This window comes from Marmota monax, unplaced genomic scaffold (genome assembly GCF_021218885.2).
Source record: "Marmota monax isolate L192 unplaced genomic scaffold, Marmota_monax_Labrador192_F-V1.1 WCK01_AAM20220418_F8-fsc00057, whole genome shotgun sequence".
Taxonomy (NCBI): Eukaryota; Metazoa; Chordata; class Mammalia; order Rodentia; family Sciuridae; genus Marmota; species Marmota monax.
Window position 1 is genome coordinate 5,828,340 of NW_026693933.1, and position 18,990 is coordinate 5,847,329.

General features: G+C 34.7%; 1 protein-coding gene across 4 annotated transcripts in view; it reads right to left on the minus strand.

Annotated features, from left to right (window-relative positions):
- Positions 1-228: 228 nt before the first annotated feature.
- Tmem196 (transmembrane protein 196) overlaps positions 229-18,990 on the minus strand; it is a 59,874-nt gene continuing 41,112 nt past the window's right edge. For 2 of the 4 annotated variants that reach the window (XM_058585336.1, XM_058585335.1), the window contains exons 2-5: positions 9,450-9,506; positions 6,324-6,578; positions 5,098-5,171; positions 229-3,061 (exon numbers count right to left, since the gene is read on the minus strand). In XM_058585336.1, coding sequence (XP_058441319.1) covers positions 3,055-3,061; positions 5,098-5,171; positions 6,324-6,578; positions 9,450-9,506 — 393 coding nt within the window. In that variant the 3' untranslated portion in view covers positions 229-3,054. The remainder of the gene's footprint in view (positions 3,062-5,097; positions 5,172-6,323; positions 6,579-9,449; positions 9,507-18,990) is intronic. The other 2 variants (XM_046463492.2, XM_046463491.2) reach the window with 1 other exon arrangement.

The following is an 18,990-nucleotide window of genomic DNA, read 5'->3' on the forward strand; positions in this document are numbered from 1 at the left end:
TCTCTCTCTCTCTTCATTTGAATGCATTCTAGTTTTTCCTATATTAAGCAGTGTACTTTTAAAATTCCATATCCACTGTGGCTGTTTCTTTCTCCTTATTCACAACAGTGTTTACCTTGCCAATCAGAATAACACATTTATTTATTTGGCTTTGGGGGTAACTATTTTTTTTGTATTACAATGAAAACAAAGCTGAAACCATACAATGTTTCAAAGAACACCATTTTATTACATATACATATCAGTGGAATCATTATACCACTTTCCACTTCAAAACCATTGTGTGTGAGCACACACACACATACATCCACACACATATATGCATACAAATATGTTTTAAAATTTCTAAAGAGAGTCCACTTTTATTCTTTTAGGCTAATAATAACTCCACCAGCTTGTAGTTTGTCTCCAAACCACAGCTTCACCCCATTTTTACATATTTTTTCTAATTTAGGATCACATTACTTTCCCCCAAGAATGGGCTCATACTAAAACTATATTCACTTAAAAAACTAGTTCATAGTCAGTGTATTGTCAACAGTAAGTCTTCAATTATTAGAACAATGTCTTTTTAACCTTCCCCACTTATCCTAGGAATCATTATACATCCATAGTAAATACTCTACAATGAGCCTTGAAAACATTGGGTTGAAATAATTGTATTTAAAGATATAGCTATACTTGGTTAAACATAACACTGTACTATTTGGATAATTGTGATGACTGCAATTTTTTAACTATGTCAAAGCAGTGGTATGCTTTTGTCTTTTAATGTGTGGTTTTATGAAATAGTTTAAAGGTGTTAAAATATCTTACTTATGTATTATAATTCTGTATTGTACAAATGTGTCTACAGAGAAATGCCACCAAAATTACAGTTGGTGGTTTATTTCTTTCAGTACAAAACTATATCTTTGCATAAATTCAGTAGAACTGCATACACACAAAATTTCTGCATTTTATAGTTTAGATTTTCAGCGACAAAATCATGACTGTTTGTGGCATCAAATGAACTGTGATGATGTTGGTTCACTATTTGAGGTTGCATTTATGGATGATGTGTATGATCTACTAGATATTGAGATTACCTGAATGAGTTGGGAAACTTTATAAACTATATTGAACAAGAGTCCAGTTATTACTGTTGAATTGATAATCAGAATTTTTAAAGGAACTAATTTAAACAAGTTAAATGATAATCATGTTGCTATAAAACTAAAAGCCTTCAGGTTTCTATCAATTAAAATTATTGTTTTTTTTAGCACAATTAAAACCCATATCTTCCTTATAAATTATGGCATGTTCTCATAATGGATAGTAAAGGTTTTGATTTTACCTATGATTTAGTAAGTAACTCATAAAAAATGACTTGAAAATTGACTCATGTTGGGAAGTAATAAAAAGCTACAATACAGTGTGTTATTATTTAAAAACATTAGATTTCTTCATTTTCTGTCAGAGGTTATATTCTCAAAGACCATGATATTTTCTTGTCCATATACAATATTGGTTGCTATTTTACCATTCCATTATGGAAGAGAGTATTGAATGTAGCTATATGAATGTCATTCATATTTTTATTTCCTTCTACAATAACTATTTCAGTGCCTTTGGATATATGCCTTCCCAAACATGGTCTGTCCATATTATTTCATGTTAATTGTAAAGGAAAAGAGAAAAGGGCCGGGCGTGTAGGTCAGTGGTAGAACATTTGTTTGGTACACATGAAACCCTGGGTTCCATCCCCAGTACTGCAAAACAAACAAACAAACGAACGAACAAACAAACAAATAAATGAAAAAGCAAACACCTTAATGAAGTATAGCAAAGCTAATTGTGATTTTGTTTTTAAAGGGAAGATTGGGATAGGGTACATCATCTGTTTTTGGTATAATTTAATTGGGCTGGAGTGTGTCTAAAATCTATCACAAAATAATCATAAGTCAGAATGTCTTTATTTATAATATGGAAGTATATGATTCAAAGTTATATTTATAAATCAATCTCCATGATTATTATTACATAAATACTATAATCATAGTAAAATAGCCAATAAAACTAAGTAATCTATCTTTATAATACTCTATTTAGATCACTCAGCTCCATCAATATCAGTCACAAAGATATGTATATATAACAGATGAAGAATAAAAATGGAAAATTTTAGTAGAAATTAAATTTGTGATTTTTGTGGGCATAGAAAAACCTTGAGCAATTGCCTTGCCATTTCTGTTGAAATACCCCACAGCATCACAATTTCTTTTCTACTATCTATTTACATTCATGTAGCTATAAATATATGCTGTATATATGTTCTGTATTTACAGTATATACACACACATACTTTATTAACTCATTTGTGAACATGTAGATTAATCTGCACAGTATGATCAAAACATTTATTTTTCTTAGATGGTATTCACTTACAACTTTTCAGTCTTGTGCAAAAATGCAAAAATATCATACAGATTAATATTGTCTTTCTAAAAAATTCTCTTCTTTATGTTTTTGGGTTTTTATAATTTACAAATAAATTATGAAACATAGTTCATTCACAAATCGAAAAGAATTACAATGTTTTTATAACAAGGCATTTCTGAGGTTTTGATTTGTGGCATTCTTGAAGCCATGGTCTTTCAAAACAAAGACATCAATAAGTTATTGTTATTTTTTGTTATTTGCACTTTTTAATTGCTCAATATGAAACATGTAATTACAAATCTAATACTCATGCTAGTCAAATGTTTGTGTAGAATATGAATTTTATTTCTGTTTTATTTATTTATTTCTCCTGAAAATTCTTCTTCAAAACAATCTGTAAAGTTTGTTGAAATGACCAAACTTGAGCATAAAAAAGGCTGGAGAGTAAGTGAGACAAAATTGATGAAGAATAATTTTAGTGGATGCTCAGGAGAAAGAAAAGCAAATGCAAGAACGGTTTTAATCTTATCTCCTAGTCCCTTGATATCTCCTTGCCTCATGAACATCCTAAAAACATTGATTATACTCTTCCATTAAATATCAGTGGTGGTCCTCCATTGCTCATGTTGTCTGTCACTTCCTGTTAGGAAAATAACATGAATTAATTAAAATTCACTTACAGAGTAAGACATTGATCTGGTTAACAGGGTAGAAAACAGAAATTTCAAGCCATTGAAAAACTTTTGGGGGGAAGGACAAGAATTGATATTGTTGTTCCATTTGAGGAAATAAAATTTTATGGGATTTTGGAGCACATAAAAATGCTAAAGGGACAGTCTTGTAGACCAAAGTCTTCTACCCACAAAATCAGTTCACTCTCCCTACTTTCCTTGTTTTCCCTCAACTTTATTTTGGAAGGACTTCACCTAGAAAGAAAATGATCAAGGGCCCAAGTTTTCCCACAGGCTGCTTTGTTATACTAGCACACTGCCTGGATTACCTTCATTCTATAGAAAAATGCAGCCTTTTGACTACAAACTGAAAAGGTCCACAAAGCAGTCATTCACTCGTAACTATGGATCACTACAAAAATTATAGGAGGAAAGATTTTTTTTTTAAATGATACTGTCACCTTTTACAGCAAAAAGCAGAACAATGAAATCACTGAACATGTCTTTAAGGGCCCAATTACTAAGAAGTTAAGCAATGAAAATATAGATGTAAAGAATCACACAAAAAGTTCCATTTGTAATTATAGAATTTATTAATTTAAGAAAAAATGTAGTTGTTTTGAATTCATATATCTTATTAAATATTAAGCCTTTCCTTACAAAAGAAAAGATGATGAAATGTGAGGCCCACTTACTTTTATTATGGTTAGTGCACCATATTATAAATAATATATCAGCAAAATTATCTAAAGATAGATTGATGACATCCATATTCAAACAAGCCTATTTGCAAAAGAGCAGGAATAAAAAAGACCTTCAAGTGAAATTATTTTATCAATTATCTAATTTCTATCTAGTTTCTGTTTTGAGAAAGTGCTTGATTTCTTTGGAGAATCTGCTAGAGATTCACATTGTGAAAGTTGTCTGAAAATATACTCATGTTGTTGTACTAGTATTAATCTGATTTGAGGCTTCATTTAATAATTCACTATTAATGGCAAGATTAATAGAAAGCATGCCCCCAAATGATAATCAACAAAATTTATTCAAAAATTTTTTCTTATTCATCCTGCCAGAAGTAGAAGAATTTTATTAATGGATTTATAGAAATAAGAATCTTATTTGTCTTTCCTTTTCAGAAAAGTATTTGCATTACTAAAACTGCTTTAAAATAATAAAAAAACTAAAGTATCAGTCTTTTATTGCAAATTTAAAGAAAGTTGTTTCTAAAAATTTTATGAAATAAGATAATTGTTTTAATTAAATTCACCCCATAAGGACACAGTTAAATTATTCATAGGAAATAACAGTAAAAATTAGTTTTGAAATGGATGAGTCTTATCAACTTATTTGCAAATAGGAATGTCCAGTTAAACAAGATGTTTCTATTAGAAATTTGGGTAGGGCCAAATGTGGATATTTGCAAATGGACATACTTTCTGCAAATGGGTCACTATATAATTTTCTGTATTTCCAATTATACTGTTAAAATAAATCAAGAACTTTATTTTCAGCAATTGGAAATATGGAAAATAAATTGGAAAAATGTTGTATTGGATAATTTTGCCAGAAAACCTTTTTTTCAGAATTTGTGCTATATTAGTGTCAAACTTTGGCTCTCCGTTCATGCAATTTTGGCAAGCTGGAGATACAGTTTGTAGACTCATCTATTATTGAAAGCAAAACTGGTCTGTGAATGATGATATTGAGTCAGAATCATGATGTAGCAGAGAATAAAAGGAATTATGAATCATCCAAGCAGAAACGTGTTTGGATGCTTAAAGGCAGGCTGAATATTTTAAATATTCAACCAACTTTCAAGCTGCAAGACACTGCCATGTAGGTTTATGTCAACTCCTCGAAGCAGCCCTTATGAAAGTGATACTTTGAGGAACAACATTACAGCATCAGTCCAAACTGATCTGCTGACATCATGGCTTCCTGAAAGAAGCAGTGCTTCCTGCAGCAACGTTACAACATGGCAACTCCCTGGAAATCAGCGTACCTTGGAGGTAACTCTGGTGTCGGGGGCACCACCGGGCAGCTGGGCAAGTCGGTTATTTCAATAGCCCTCAATCTCTAATGTAAATATAACAATTATACAATAAATATTGCACAAACATACAAAAAAGGTGAAAGCACACTAGAATAGAAATAGAGCACAAAAAATTCACTATCCAAGTATATAATGATCTATTTTTAATGACCGAATATTTCTTTAAATTATCAGTCCTGCTACTTATACTATTAATTATTTTTTGAAGGATATGCAGAAATCTGTCTAAAATTGCTTTCTTGGGACAATTTAAGAGCATCTTCTTTCTGTTTGTATGGATCATATACAAAATGAAAACATATCAACTGTAAAATAAATATTTAACTTCAAGGGAACATTATTAAGAAAAATGCAGTAACTCTTGCCACTATTTCTTTTTTTCTGTGGTTGTACAATTTCATTTCCATGACACAAAGCAAAATATGATTTGGCCATTATCTTAGTGAGTTTATTTTACAGATGTTTATCTTAATAGATCCAGTAGCAGGAACTGAATTAAGAAATGTGTGCAAAATGTAGCAGAAACACAGACAGCTCTCTATATTAATTCTTCTTTTATGCAATTAATATAACTTTCTGTTTGAATAGGTTTCATGAAACAATTGTGCAAGGACCATTGTTTAAAATACAGGCAAAGCTATCCAAATATGCATCAAATTAAGATGAGAATTAAATGAAGCTTTATATGGATTGTAAAATATGCACTGATAGATGAAGCATTTTGTCGCCTTCTTAAAAAGCCCCTTTATGCTTGATGATCTAATTTACATAATCAAATGCATCTACTTACAAGAACAAGGGATGAGCTAGATAGAAAAGGGAATTCATGCGATTTCTAAAACTGGCACTATTGAATAGAGACTGTTTTGAGTTTAAGTGTTTTTCCTCAGTATAATACATAAAAATTTATATTTATAAGGTATTCAATATTTTATGAAGTGCTATTTTAGGAAATGTGTTTTGAATACACAGGCTACAAAATTATGTTGAAAATAGGTGTAACCATAAATTGCAGAGAGAAAATAATTTTAAAATTCCCATACTTAATCCAATAGGGCCAAACTTATAAAATATGACCCCTCATATTGTCATCTAGGGTTGCAAGTTGATTCACCCAGAGCAGACTGCAGTCTTCATCACATGACAGCAGTAGGAGGCAAAGGTACAAAACTCACTTTCTCAGCCATTTCATGAGAGTGATGCAGGGAATGCTCCCTTTCTGAGAACATCCTTCTCTGCTCATAGCTGGCTAGTCGGCAAGTGAGCCAGGAAGACAGGGTGCAGCCCCCAATCCCAATGCACGCCAGGGACATGGAGGCAAGATGCAGAGGATACAGGGAAGAGGTCTTCTTTGTGACTGCCCGAAGGAACTGAAAATTCAGGATGCCCCCAATGAGCCCACAGATACAGCAGGCTGAGAAGAGGATCATCTAATAAGGAAAAGAAAGAGGGGTTAAACTTGAAGACACAAAACTGCCTGGAACACAGGCTGTTGCATGTCCAGGATGGCTGACTTTGGAAGGTACTAATAGAGGACAGAAGCTAGCCTTTCAGTAGGGATTCTACTTGGTCTGACTTATTGGAGAGGAAGTACACCACAGTGTCTCAGAAATAGAAATCAAGGATATATCTGATGAGAATTCTGAAGTAAGCATTGTCTTTCAGCTAGATACAGATTTAAACAACATTTATTTAATACCTATTGTGGGCCACTATGCTAGGAATAGCAATAGATGTCATCTCAATTAGCCTTGCCAGCAGTTCATTGAAAGACATACTAATGCACATTTTGGAAAAATGAATGGTGATTAGAATAAACTCAAATTTAGGTACTTAGATTTTCTAGCTTAAATCCAGTTTCACTATGTCAGTCCTCTCAAAGTGTCAAAATATCTATTGAATTTTCATTACTTCCACTTAACTTCAAATATTTGTGCCTCCTATGTATATGAACTTAGGGAATTTAGTTAAATCCTTTTTACTTTCAGTAAGTCGTTTATTGCTTGTGTATCTTTTTCCTCAACAGGTAGATTAAGGAATTCCCATGAACTGGCCCTTCTACCTTACAAATCTTTTGTTTACTCTGGTGGCACTACAATGAAATATAAATAATAGGTGTTCCAAAAATACTGTTTGATTATGGCTTAGCTTTCAAACTTATTATTGGTTTGATCTGGGTCTCTACTCATATCTAAATAGCATCCCAGAAGATGAAGTGCAATGCCTTCTGTAGCAATGTTTTCTGAATGTTTAAGAAACTTAATTTACTATTTCAAGAAATTTAATAATTTTACTTTGTTTTTGCATCTGGTATAAATTATCCTGTGGGCTTTCCTGGTATTTGATAATATGATACTAATTTAATTATCCAAACTTATTTCCATTCTTCTCTGGAACATAGTATTCAATCACTCTACCCCCACGCCCACTGGGCTAGGGATGGAACCCAACCTCTCAAGCTCCAAGTCCAGCACTGATCTACACCCCAGCCCAGATTTTCCATTAACGGAGCTTGCTCATTTACATCTCAAGGATATTTTTAGTTTCCTGGAAATGTTTTTGCTTATTCCTTGTGTTCCTCAATGAAAGGCACAAATCAAGTCTTAACTTTTCAGAATGCCTTCCTGGATTTATTGACCCCCTCCTTTGCTATAATTCTCCAGAGCAAGCAGCTTTATAACTTACTTTAGCATTTAGTTTCACATGAACAGGTATTATTTGCTTTCCATAGGTAGAAGTTTAGCAGCATTGAGGAGTACCTAGCACCTGTGAGATCCCAAGTGAGGCAGCTGGCACTACCAAGAATAGCTCATAATTATTCTCCTTGAGATCTCGTGAAAGAGAAGACTCAATTCCTCAAGGTGGTGTGATAAATATTAAGAGGAAAAGATGAATTGTTGCCCTAGGCATAGGAAAAAGGGGAGGTTAGAGTTTAGCCAGTGAGGGTTGTTGGAAGCTTCCAGGATAACATGCCATCTTAGCTAAGTGCATCTAGGTGCCAACAGAAGGCCCAGCCATGAGTGGGTCAAGCACAATGAAAAAAATGTTCAGATCTTATGATTTTTTTCTTTTATACTTTACTTTATAAGAGACTTAGAAAGACAGAAAACAGACACTAGTGTCTTTTTAAAAAGTTCTTCCTCCCTTCCTCCCTCCATCCGTATTTCCTTTCTGTCCTTCCTTGCTTTTTTCTCCCAATAAGTTGTTCTTACACAGCCATAGAGAGCCTTGGTAGAGGAAAGGTGTAGAAGAATGAAGGCCATGTCTAAAGAATGATGGGAGAATCATAGGTGCCAATTCCATGTACCCAAGAAAACACTTTTTTCCTCCCAAAGATTTCTTTTTCCCCCTTTATATAATTTTCAAATATTACAGCTCACATATCTACAGCAGTGAGTATGTAATCGTTTTTGTCACAATGGAAGTTATCACAGAGAAAGGCACAATTAGAATAAGGGGCAAAATGAAGATAGCTGCAATTCTACACATTTCTGGTCCTGCTCAGATACCTGGCCTCTCCTTGTAGAACTTCAGGCTCAAAGGCCACTTCCTAGAGTTGTTGTGCAGCATTGATTTTGCCATTTGGCAAAGGTTTGTTATTTTTCCTTTTGTATTAAATAAAATAAGACATGCTTTTTCTTTCTCTTCAAACTTTCATAAAATGACATGGAAGGCAAGAGGAGGATTCACATTTCAGCATGTGGTGTTCTCCTCCAGTCCAATGTCAGAGTCAACCAGGAGCATGTTCCCTACCCCAGAACCTAAGATAGAACCATTAAACATCTGAAAACACTTACATGTGCATTTATAGTAATAAAATAAAATAAATCTTTAAGAATTGTCTGTAACCATAACAACACAGCTGTCTTGCTGCTTTGTAAAATTAGTTTCATAAAGCCAGTAATTCTTAGGCCCAGATCCATATTCAACCAGTTAGATTTCCCAAAGACTCAAGCTTTATTGTTTTTAGCTCATGGAAGGTTTCAGGTGATTGCCCAGGAGTCTCTAAGTGTAAAACTGGAGGCTGTCATCCCTAGCAGACATTAATGCTTGCATATTTATGTATTAGGAGAGCATATCAAAGCTTTTTTTGTGCTGGTGTTTTGTCATTGTCTCTACTACTCTGGATGATTTTCTTTGAAACAAGAAAGTCACAGGATATATTTGTCAGATTTGTCAGTCTCATTTTTATCCTAGCTAGTAACATTTAGTACATGGAAGTTGGCTAGTCATCTTTTCTGGTTTTGAATTCTTATATTTTAAACACTTCAATGCATTGTACAAACAAGGAAATAACTTACGACGAGTCCTGATTTTTTTTTGGCGCACAATATCCCACATATGCCACAGAGAAGAAACTGCAAAGGAAAAGAAGTAAAATTATTCCATTTTCAAAGACAGGAGAACACCTAGATTTTAGCTTATTATAATTCACTCACGACACTTGCTCCAGGGAAGTGTAAAAGTTTTAAATTCCCATCAAAATCTAGAAAGAAAATATCTAATTATAGAATAGTGAAGGCTAAAAATGTACACTCTAATTAAAATTTATTTTTTGCAAAGTTGATAAGAGTAATAGTGAGGTTTAAGCCCAAATTAACCAGGTTAACACCAGGCAAAATTATGAAGTAAATGAATTTAGAGTTTTGTTCCTCTATTTTCCTGTTACTTCTTATCCCTGTCTACTTTCTAGGAAGAAAAGTGGTGTGATACATTCTTTCATACTAAACAACTAGCAATAGGTTTTTACTACAGGTAGGGGTTTAATACAAAGGAAAAGATAAGGCATCAGATAGGGCATATTTCTCTATAAAGACATTATTTGTACCTGTCGAATTGGTACAATGACTACCTCATTCCATCAGAATTGAGAATGCTGCCCTTGTGGAAACATCAAAGAACACAAGAGAATGAAGTGACTAGAGGCATATAATTTCATGTAAATAAGAACACTGGTGACATAATTGCTTTGCAAAAGCAATTACATTAAATCATCTATCAACAACACATTATTAGACATTTTGATTATCAGGAAATGGTAAATAGTTAAGTTTGGATATAAACATTTAAGGTCATTTGAATCCGAATTGGCAAATACTTCAGACTGGAACTATTATATAAATAGATTAACTCATGAACAAGTGAACAAGCCCACTAAAGGCTTTCAGATTTGCAAAAAGAAACTCGTTTCCATTTTACTTTTTAAAATTTTGCTTTCTCAAATGAAAACTAAAACACAACTGATTTAAACTATGTATCTCACACCTGGATAGATTTTAAAAATATGTATCAAAATATCCTAAGGATTATTTGAAATAGTATGCATATAAGAAGTACAAATAAACTTGTTGGAAAATAATGGGTAAAGGAAATTGTTGCCAGGGAACTTCCTACATAATGGAGCAGAATGATTTTATAATCACCTGCTTTATAGCAGGCAGCGGTACAGGAGGACAGATCTGGGGACATGAGGGTACATTATTTAGATGACATTTCAAACTAATGAGGAAAGGATCAGGATTATTTGTTCAATAAATGAAATTACATTATTTGTTGACCTTCCCCTAACATCATATACCATAATTAATATAAAGTGCTTTGAGTTTTAGAGGCATAAAAATTTATAAATGTGTTACGATATGATAAAGTTAAAAATGTGTAATTTTACAGAAGTGGGGAAGATTATCTAAATATAACACTGAAGTCCATAGATCAAGGTAGGAAACACTTATAAGTTGAGGAGAAAAATTATGATTTTATGAATCAAAAATATTGAAACTCAAAGGTAAAAAATAACTTTAGGATCATATTCACAAAATATATTATGGGCAAAGGGTTAAAACACTCTCTATATATCTCACAAAATATTTATAATACTAATAAAATCAGGAGAAGATAGAAACTCAGAACCTTACAAGACTTGAATACTTACGTAATTTTCAAAAATCTTAAAAAGTGATTTCTGAGTAACTGCTTCTTAAGCCCTCTGTGCCCTAATTTAGACCTCCTGTCCTTGTGTGGAGTCCTTCTAACTGATTCTATCTAGCATATTTTAAGGCTGTGCTGAAGCAATTTCAGTTTGGACCAATCCTGTACCTCTTCATGCTTTAAACCTCAAAGCCAAGCACATCTTTCTCCTTAACTAATTCTAACTCGACCTAAAAATCCGTTCACCCGGAATTTATTCTTGAAATAATTTGAAAGCTGTGTAGTTTTATGTCCTTTGGATCTGTTTTGAAATCTATAAATATCATTATTATTTATTTACTGTAGACTCATGGGACCTCAGGAGCATAAGCGGAGGTCACTACCCCAGCCACTTTGTTGGAACATCTAGTTGGAAGTGAAATTGCTACATCTAGGTAGCAATTTGTCCCAGTTCACTTGAATGGAGCTAAGAAATGGGAGTTCAGGGCTGGGGAGGGGGAAGGTAGAGGAGGGAAATTAAGCAATGTTTTTACATTCTCTCTCATCTCTGCAGTGTAAATAGTCTCTAATAGTTACTTCTGTATCCAAAATCCACATTCCTTAGAGGAAACCTGTAATCCTAGAAGAAAATATAGATGCATGCAGTGGGAAGTATATAAAATTATGGAATTTTTGAGAAGGAAATGGGAGATCTTGACTTAAGTTTAGCCATTTTAATTTACAGAGAAGAGAAAAAGCTCCTGCCCCCAACACACCTACCAAGCTGTAAATTGACCTTTTATTCCAGTGGCTGTCTTTAACCCAAGTAATACCACTGGAAGAGAGCTTGAGTTATGATTTAAGTAGCCCTCATAATTTATACATGGGGACCTGGGAAACTAGATGTCCAGGCAGGTTTAGTGTCTTTCTAAAGGTCACACATATAATTTAATGTTTTACTAAGTGTCTAAATTAATTTGTTTCCACTAATATAATGGAAATGCTTTTGAAAATGATTTTTTAATGTGAGTACAGTGTATGTTAAACTAGTAAATCCAATGGAAGTGTTTAGTGAACACCTATCCACCTATGACTTTTGTCTCTGCTCTTGCCATAGTTGATTTTCATTGTAATTAAAATAATTAGATGGGAATTACTCTAAGATTTCATCTCAATCCTGTCAGAATGGCAACCATCAAGAATATAGGCAACAATAAATGTTGGCGAGGATGTGGGGAAAAAGGTACATTCATACATTGCTGGTGGGACTGCAAATTAGTGCAACCACTATGGAAAGCAGTATGGAGATTCCTCAGAAAATTTGGAATGGAACCACCATTTGACCCAGCTATCCCACTTCTTGGTTTATACCCAAATGACTTAAAATCAGCATATTATTGTGACACAGCCACATCAGTGTTTATAGAAGCTCAATTCACAATAGCTAGACTATGGAACCAACCTAGATGACCCTCAACAGATGAATGGGTAAAGAAAATGTGGTATATATGCTCAATGGACTATTACTCAACTTTAAAGAAGAGTAAAATTATGGCATTTGCTAGTAAATGGTTGGAGTTGGAGAATATCATGCTAAGTGAAATAAGCCAATCCCACAAAATCAAAGGCCAAATGTTTTCTCTAATATGCAGATGCTAATTCACAATAAGGTGGAGGGGGGGCACTAGGGAATAGCGTTATCTTAGATTAAGTAGAGGGAAGTGATGGGGGGATGTAGGGATAGGAAAGATAGTAGAATGAAACAAACATTATAATCATTTATATATATATATATATATATATATATATATATATATATATATGATTGAATGATCAATATGATTCTGCAACATGTACACTCAGAAAAATATCCCATCTATGTATGATATATCAAAGTGCATAAATGCATTCTACTGTCATACATAATTAATTAAAACAAATAAAAAATGAAAATAATTAGGAAATGTGTCATGGCGTTATGGTCTAAAATTACTTGTACCTTATTTTATAGGGGAACCTGCTATAATAATTTAAAGGTTCTTATTTTTCTCAACATGACTTTATGCAGGATGGAAAGAACTTATCCACATTGTGGAAATTATTAAGCAATTATAAAATAAACTAGCTGAAACTTATGGCTTGTCGTGTGTGTGTGTGTGTGTGTGTGTGTATGTGTGAAAGAGAGAGAGAGAAAGAGAGAGAGAGAGAGAGAGAGAGAGAGAGAAGAGATGTATGTGAAACCCTGCTCCTTCCTTAGTTTTTCCCTTTTTAACAAATAATAGCCTTAAGACTTCAGCAGGCAGGAGAAAAGCCTTTTATTTCCAGGGCATATGCAAGTTTAGATGGCCATTATAATTAGAGGAAAAGTAGAAGAAAATTTGTTTACATAGGAAGAGAGGCAGGAATTCATTGGGGATCTAATATCCTATGCCTATACTTAACGAGCATCATCAACCCCTGAAGAAGAGGTGGGAGCCCACTACTTAAGACCAATCACAGATACAAGGCAGAATTAGGCTTGTCACAAAGAGCACGGTACCAAATGCCAAGAAAGTACCACCCCTAGGCCAGGTACACAGGACCTTTCCAAGCTGAGATGGGCTTAAAACAACAAAGAACCTTCTCCTGGATCCCACTTGCCCTTTACTGTGAGCATAGCACATGGAAATAACAAGTAACAGGAGGTTTCCACTAAGGGGAGGCAAGAGCATAGGAGAAGACCCCTCTGGTAGAGGTGAGCAGGGACTTAAGCTGAGGGTGGGACATTAATACTGGAGAATATGTTTTTGCACTCAAGTTCCTTCCTGGGGCACAAGATGACCATAGCGCACCACTAGAAGAATTTGAAGACTATTGTTCACCAAAGATAATTATAGTAACAACAAAATTTAATTCTTCCTTAGAATGACACTATCTCTAACACTGATAGTCTAAAAGAAGATAGAGAGATAAACTACAATATTCTGAAAAAAAAAAGACTTTGAAATTGGAGCTATACCATCCATCTAAACTCTTACTTAAAGAAGAAATTATAAGAAAGCCATGCACATGTGGCTAAGGACATGGTGGTAGAACGAATTATGGCCCCACATATTCTAATCCCAAGACCTTTGAATGTCACCTTATTTGTTTAAAAAAAAGGGGGGCATATATGATTAAATTAAGGGTCTTGATATGGGGAGATTATTGTAGATTTTCCAGAGATACCTTAAAAATATAACCACAGGGGTCTATTAATGGGGGGAGCAACATCAAAAGGAACAGAAGGAGGAATCCAAGATGGTGGCCAGAGGGAGGCAGAATTCTGTGTATCTCTGTGACTTCGTCTCAACTAGTGGGAATACTGTTTCTCTGAGAGTGAGAGAGGACCCCTACACAGCTGCTCTCATGCATAAATCACCATGGCTGTGCCCCTACTCAGGGCTCTGGGCCTCAGCGTTAGAGCAAGACTCCTGACTCCTGTCATGCAACTCCTGACTACAAGCTCACACAGGGCTCCCAAGAGCCTCAGCGGAATTACTGCATCAGCACTGTTGCAGAACTCCCAGACGCTGCTCTGCTCCCATGCAGAATACTGAGTTGCTACCTACCCACAGGAACTCCAGCCACCACTCCCCTGTGGACCCCCATCTACTAACAGAGGCTCCCCTGGTCACCTCCATCTTGTGATTCGACTTAGCAGCTACAGCCATAATCCCCTACATGGTAACCTGCCCACACCAGGGGACTTCTCACAGGTTCTGAAGTCAGAAAAAAGCTGCAGTACTGAACATCACAACACCGTCAGCCGACTCCCCCCACCCCACCTGACACCCCAGTGGTGGAAGCAGACCGCCTCCATCTTGGGTCATCTTCCTCACCATATTTGGTGGTGGCAGCTCCCAGATTGGAACTCCAGCTGGCCAGATGCTTGGTTTCCAACCCCCCTCCCTCCCCAGCAGCGGTAACCAGGCACAGTAGCTGCCCAACACAAAATATCTTTCAATGGGATGGGGTGCGCAGGCCAGGGTGCTGCCCATGGGAGCCCTGCGGAGAGAGGTCCCTTAACTGGGAACAGCTAAGGGAGAGGGAGACGATGAAAAAGTTTGGAGACTAACAGAAAGACCAGGAACTGGGAAATCTTCAGGCAAGATACCGAGACAGGACCAGGTGCTCAAGTCATACGAGCAGACCCAAAAAGAGACCTTTGAGGTGCAGTCAATCTGCAGGGACTGGTGGGTGCCACACATTACTTCCAAGCACCCTGCACCAGGACCAGCCTTCCCATCCTGGTTACCTTCATTATCCTGAGGGTGGAGGTACCAGCTAACAACAGGCAACCCCACCTATTGGATGAGAAGGGAAGCAAAAAGTAAACTGATCTCCAAAACAATCAACAATTCTGGTTTCTTCCTTTGAGAATTTGTTTTTCTTTTTTCTCTTTTTCTTCTCCCCCTCTATCCTCCCACCCTTACCTCCCCAACATATGTGAAATCAAGTACTTTTAATGAATTAGGATTTTGATGACTGGGATGTCTGAATAATATATTAGAGGTGTGTTGTATATTATTTTATTTTTTTTCTTTTTCACCACCAATTTTTACTATTTTAATATCCTTTATTTTTCTGAACACACATGTATGATTGTTTTATATACTCTACTGTCTTCCCACGTACTTGTCTACCCAAAATTACTTCCTGATTATTCTCCTGCTAATAGCCTTCTTCATTAGATTTCTCTTTCACTCTTCCTAAGATATATTAACTCTATATCCTCACATCCTGCCTCTTCAGCATATCATCCTATGCCTCACCCCTTGTTCATCGTCCACCATCAGAAACTGTAAACCCTTTTATAAACCTAATGATTCATTATAGATAATAATTGAATTCAACATTTGTATACATTGTGACCAAACTGTAAATGTCTTAATAATAATGAATTGTTTATAGGTGTTATATTGTTGATATTGGGATCTGTTAACATTGTCCTTCCTCCCAAAGGAGAGGTATTTGAACACTACAGGAGCACTATAAGCCTACAGGGTAAAAACAATAACACCTTGGACCCATAATGCTAGAAGGGAAGACACACAAAAAACATGAAAAGACAAGGGAGAAAAGTGCCCCAAACAAATCAAGATACCACATTATTAGACTCCATGGCCAGCACAGCAGAAGAAATGACAGAGAAGGAGTTCAGAATATACATGATTAAAATGTTCTGTGAATTAAAGGATGATATAAGAGAGCAAATACAGGCAGCAAAAGATCATTTCAACAAAGAGCTACATAAACAAATACAGGAAGCAAAAGATTACAAAAGATTACTTCAATAGGGAGATAGATAGTGGTTCTAAAAAAAAAACCCCAGAAATCCTTGAAATGAAAGAAACAATAAACCAAATTAAAAGTTCAATTGAAAGCATCACCAACAGAGTAGACCATTGGAACTATGGACATCACACAATGAAGACATATATATATATATATATATATATATATATATATATATATATATATATAATATTGAAAAGAATGTAGACCACACAGTGAAAATGGTAATAAACCATGAGCAGAACATTCAAGAAATAAGAGATAGCATGCAAAGACCAAATTTAAGAGTTTCGGGGATAGAGGAAGGAATAGAGTTCCAAACCAAAGGAATGAATAATCTATTCAGTGAAATAATATCAGAAAATTTTCCAGACATGAAGAATGAATTGGATGCCAAATGTTCAAAATCACAATAGATCCACACCTAGGCACATTATAATGAAAATGCCCAACATACAGAATAAGGAGACAATATTAAAAGCCACGAGAGAAAGGAATCAGATTACATATAGGGGGAAACCAATTAGGATAATGGCAGACTTTTCAACACAGACAGCTAGAAGATCCTGGAACAACATACATCAAGCTCTGAAAGAAAATGGATGCCAAGCAGGAATCTTGCATCCAGCAAAATTCAGCTTTAGATTCAATGATGAAATAAAAACCTTCCATGATAAACAAAAGTTAAAAAAATTTACAGCTAAAAAATTGGCACTACAAAACATCTTCGGCAAAATATGTTTTTGTTTCCATGAAGAGGAAACAAAACAAAACAAAACAAAAAAGCAATGAAAATGAGCAGAGGGAGGTATTACCCTAAAGGAAAAACTAATCAAAGGAGAAAACAAGTCAATTTAAATAACAAAAATAAACAAATATTGCTGGGAATACAAATCATGTCTCAATAATAACCCTGAATGTTAATGGCCTAAACTCAGCAATTGAAAGACATAGGCTAGCAGATTAGATTTTTTTTTTTAAAAAAATGACCCAACAATATGCTGCCTCCAGGAGACTCATCTGATAGGAAAAGACATACACAGACTGAAGGTGAAAGGTTGAAAAAAATCATACCACTCTCATGGACTGTGGAAGCAAGCAGGGGTTTCCATCCTTGTATCAAATAAAGTAGACTTCAAACTAAAGTTAATCAAAAGGGATAAAGAAGGTCATTTCCTACTGCTCAAGAGAATGATACACCAACAAGACATAACAACTATAAATACATATACCCCAAACAATGGAGCATCAGTGTTCATCAAACAAATCCTCCTCAAGTTCAAGAGTCAAATTGACAACAGCACAATAATCTTGGGTGACTTTAACACACCTCTTTCTCCACTGGATAGATCTCCCAAACAAAAGTTGAATAAAAAAACTATAGAACTCAATAATATAATCAATAACTTAGACTTAACTGATATATATATATATATAGAATATTTCATTCTTTAACAAGCAAATAACTTTTTTCTCAGCAGCACATGGATCCTTCTCTAAAATAGACCATATAATATGCCACAAAGCAACTCTTAGCAAATACAAAAGAGATACTACCCCATATTTTATCAGATCATAATGGAATGAAATTAGAAATCAATGACAAAATAAAAAATAAAAATTACTCCAACACCTGGAGACTAAACAATATGCTACTGAATGAACAACGAGTTGCAAAAGACATCAATGAGGACATTCTTAGAGGTAAATGAGAACATCCACAAAAAATTTCGAAATCTCTGGGACACTACCAAAGCAGTACTAAGAGGAAAGTTCATTGCATGGAGTTCATTCCTTCAAAGAAGAAAAAGTCAGCAAATAAATGACCTAACATTACATCTCAAACCCCTAGAAAAAGAAGAACAAATCAACACCAAAAGTAGTAAAAGGCAGGAAATAATTAAAATTTGAGGTGAAATCAATAAAATTGAAACAAAAGAAAGAATTGAAAAAATTGACAAAACAAAAAGTTGGTTCTTTGAAAAAATAAATAAAATTGACAGATCCTTAGCTATTCTAACAAAGAGAAGGAGACAGAAAACTCAAATTACTAACATACGTGATGAAAAAGGTAATATCACAACAGACAGTACAGAAATACAGAGGATAATTAGAAATTATTTTGAAAACTTGCACTCCAATAAAATAGAAGATACTGAAACTGACAAATTTCTTAAGTCATATGACTTACCCAAATTGAGTCAGGATGATATACACAATTTAAACAGACCAATATCAAGCTATGAAATAGAAGATGCCATCAGAAGCCTACCAACCAAGAAAAGCCCAGGACCAGATGGATCCACAGCCAAGTTCTACAAGACATTTAAAGAAGAACTAATACCAATACTCTTCAATTTATTTCAGGAAATAGAAAAAGAGCACTTCCAAACTCATTCTATGAGGCCAGTATCACCCTGATTCCAAAACCAGGCAAAGACACTCAAAGAAAGAAAACTTCAGACCAATGTCTCTAATGAACATAGATGCAAAAATTCTCAATAAAATTCTGGCAAATTGAATTAAAAAAACATATCAAAAAGATAGTGCACCTTGATCAAGTGGGATTCATCCCAGGGATGCAAGGTTGGTTCAACATATGAAAATTAATAAAATAAT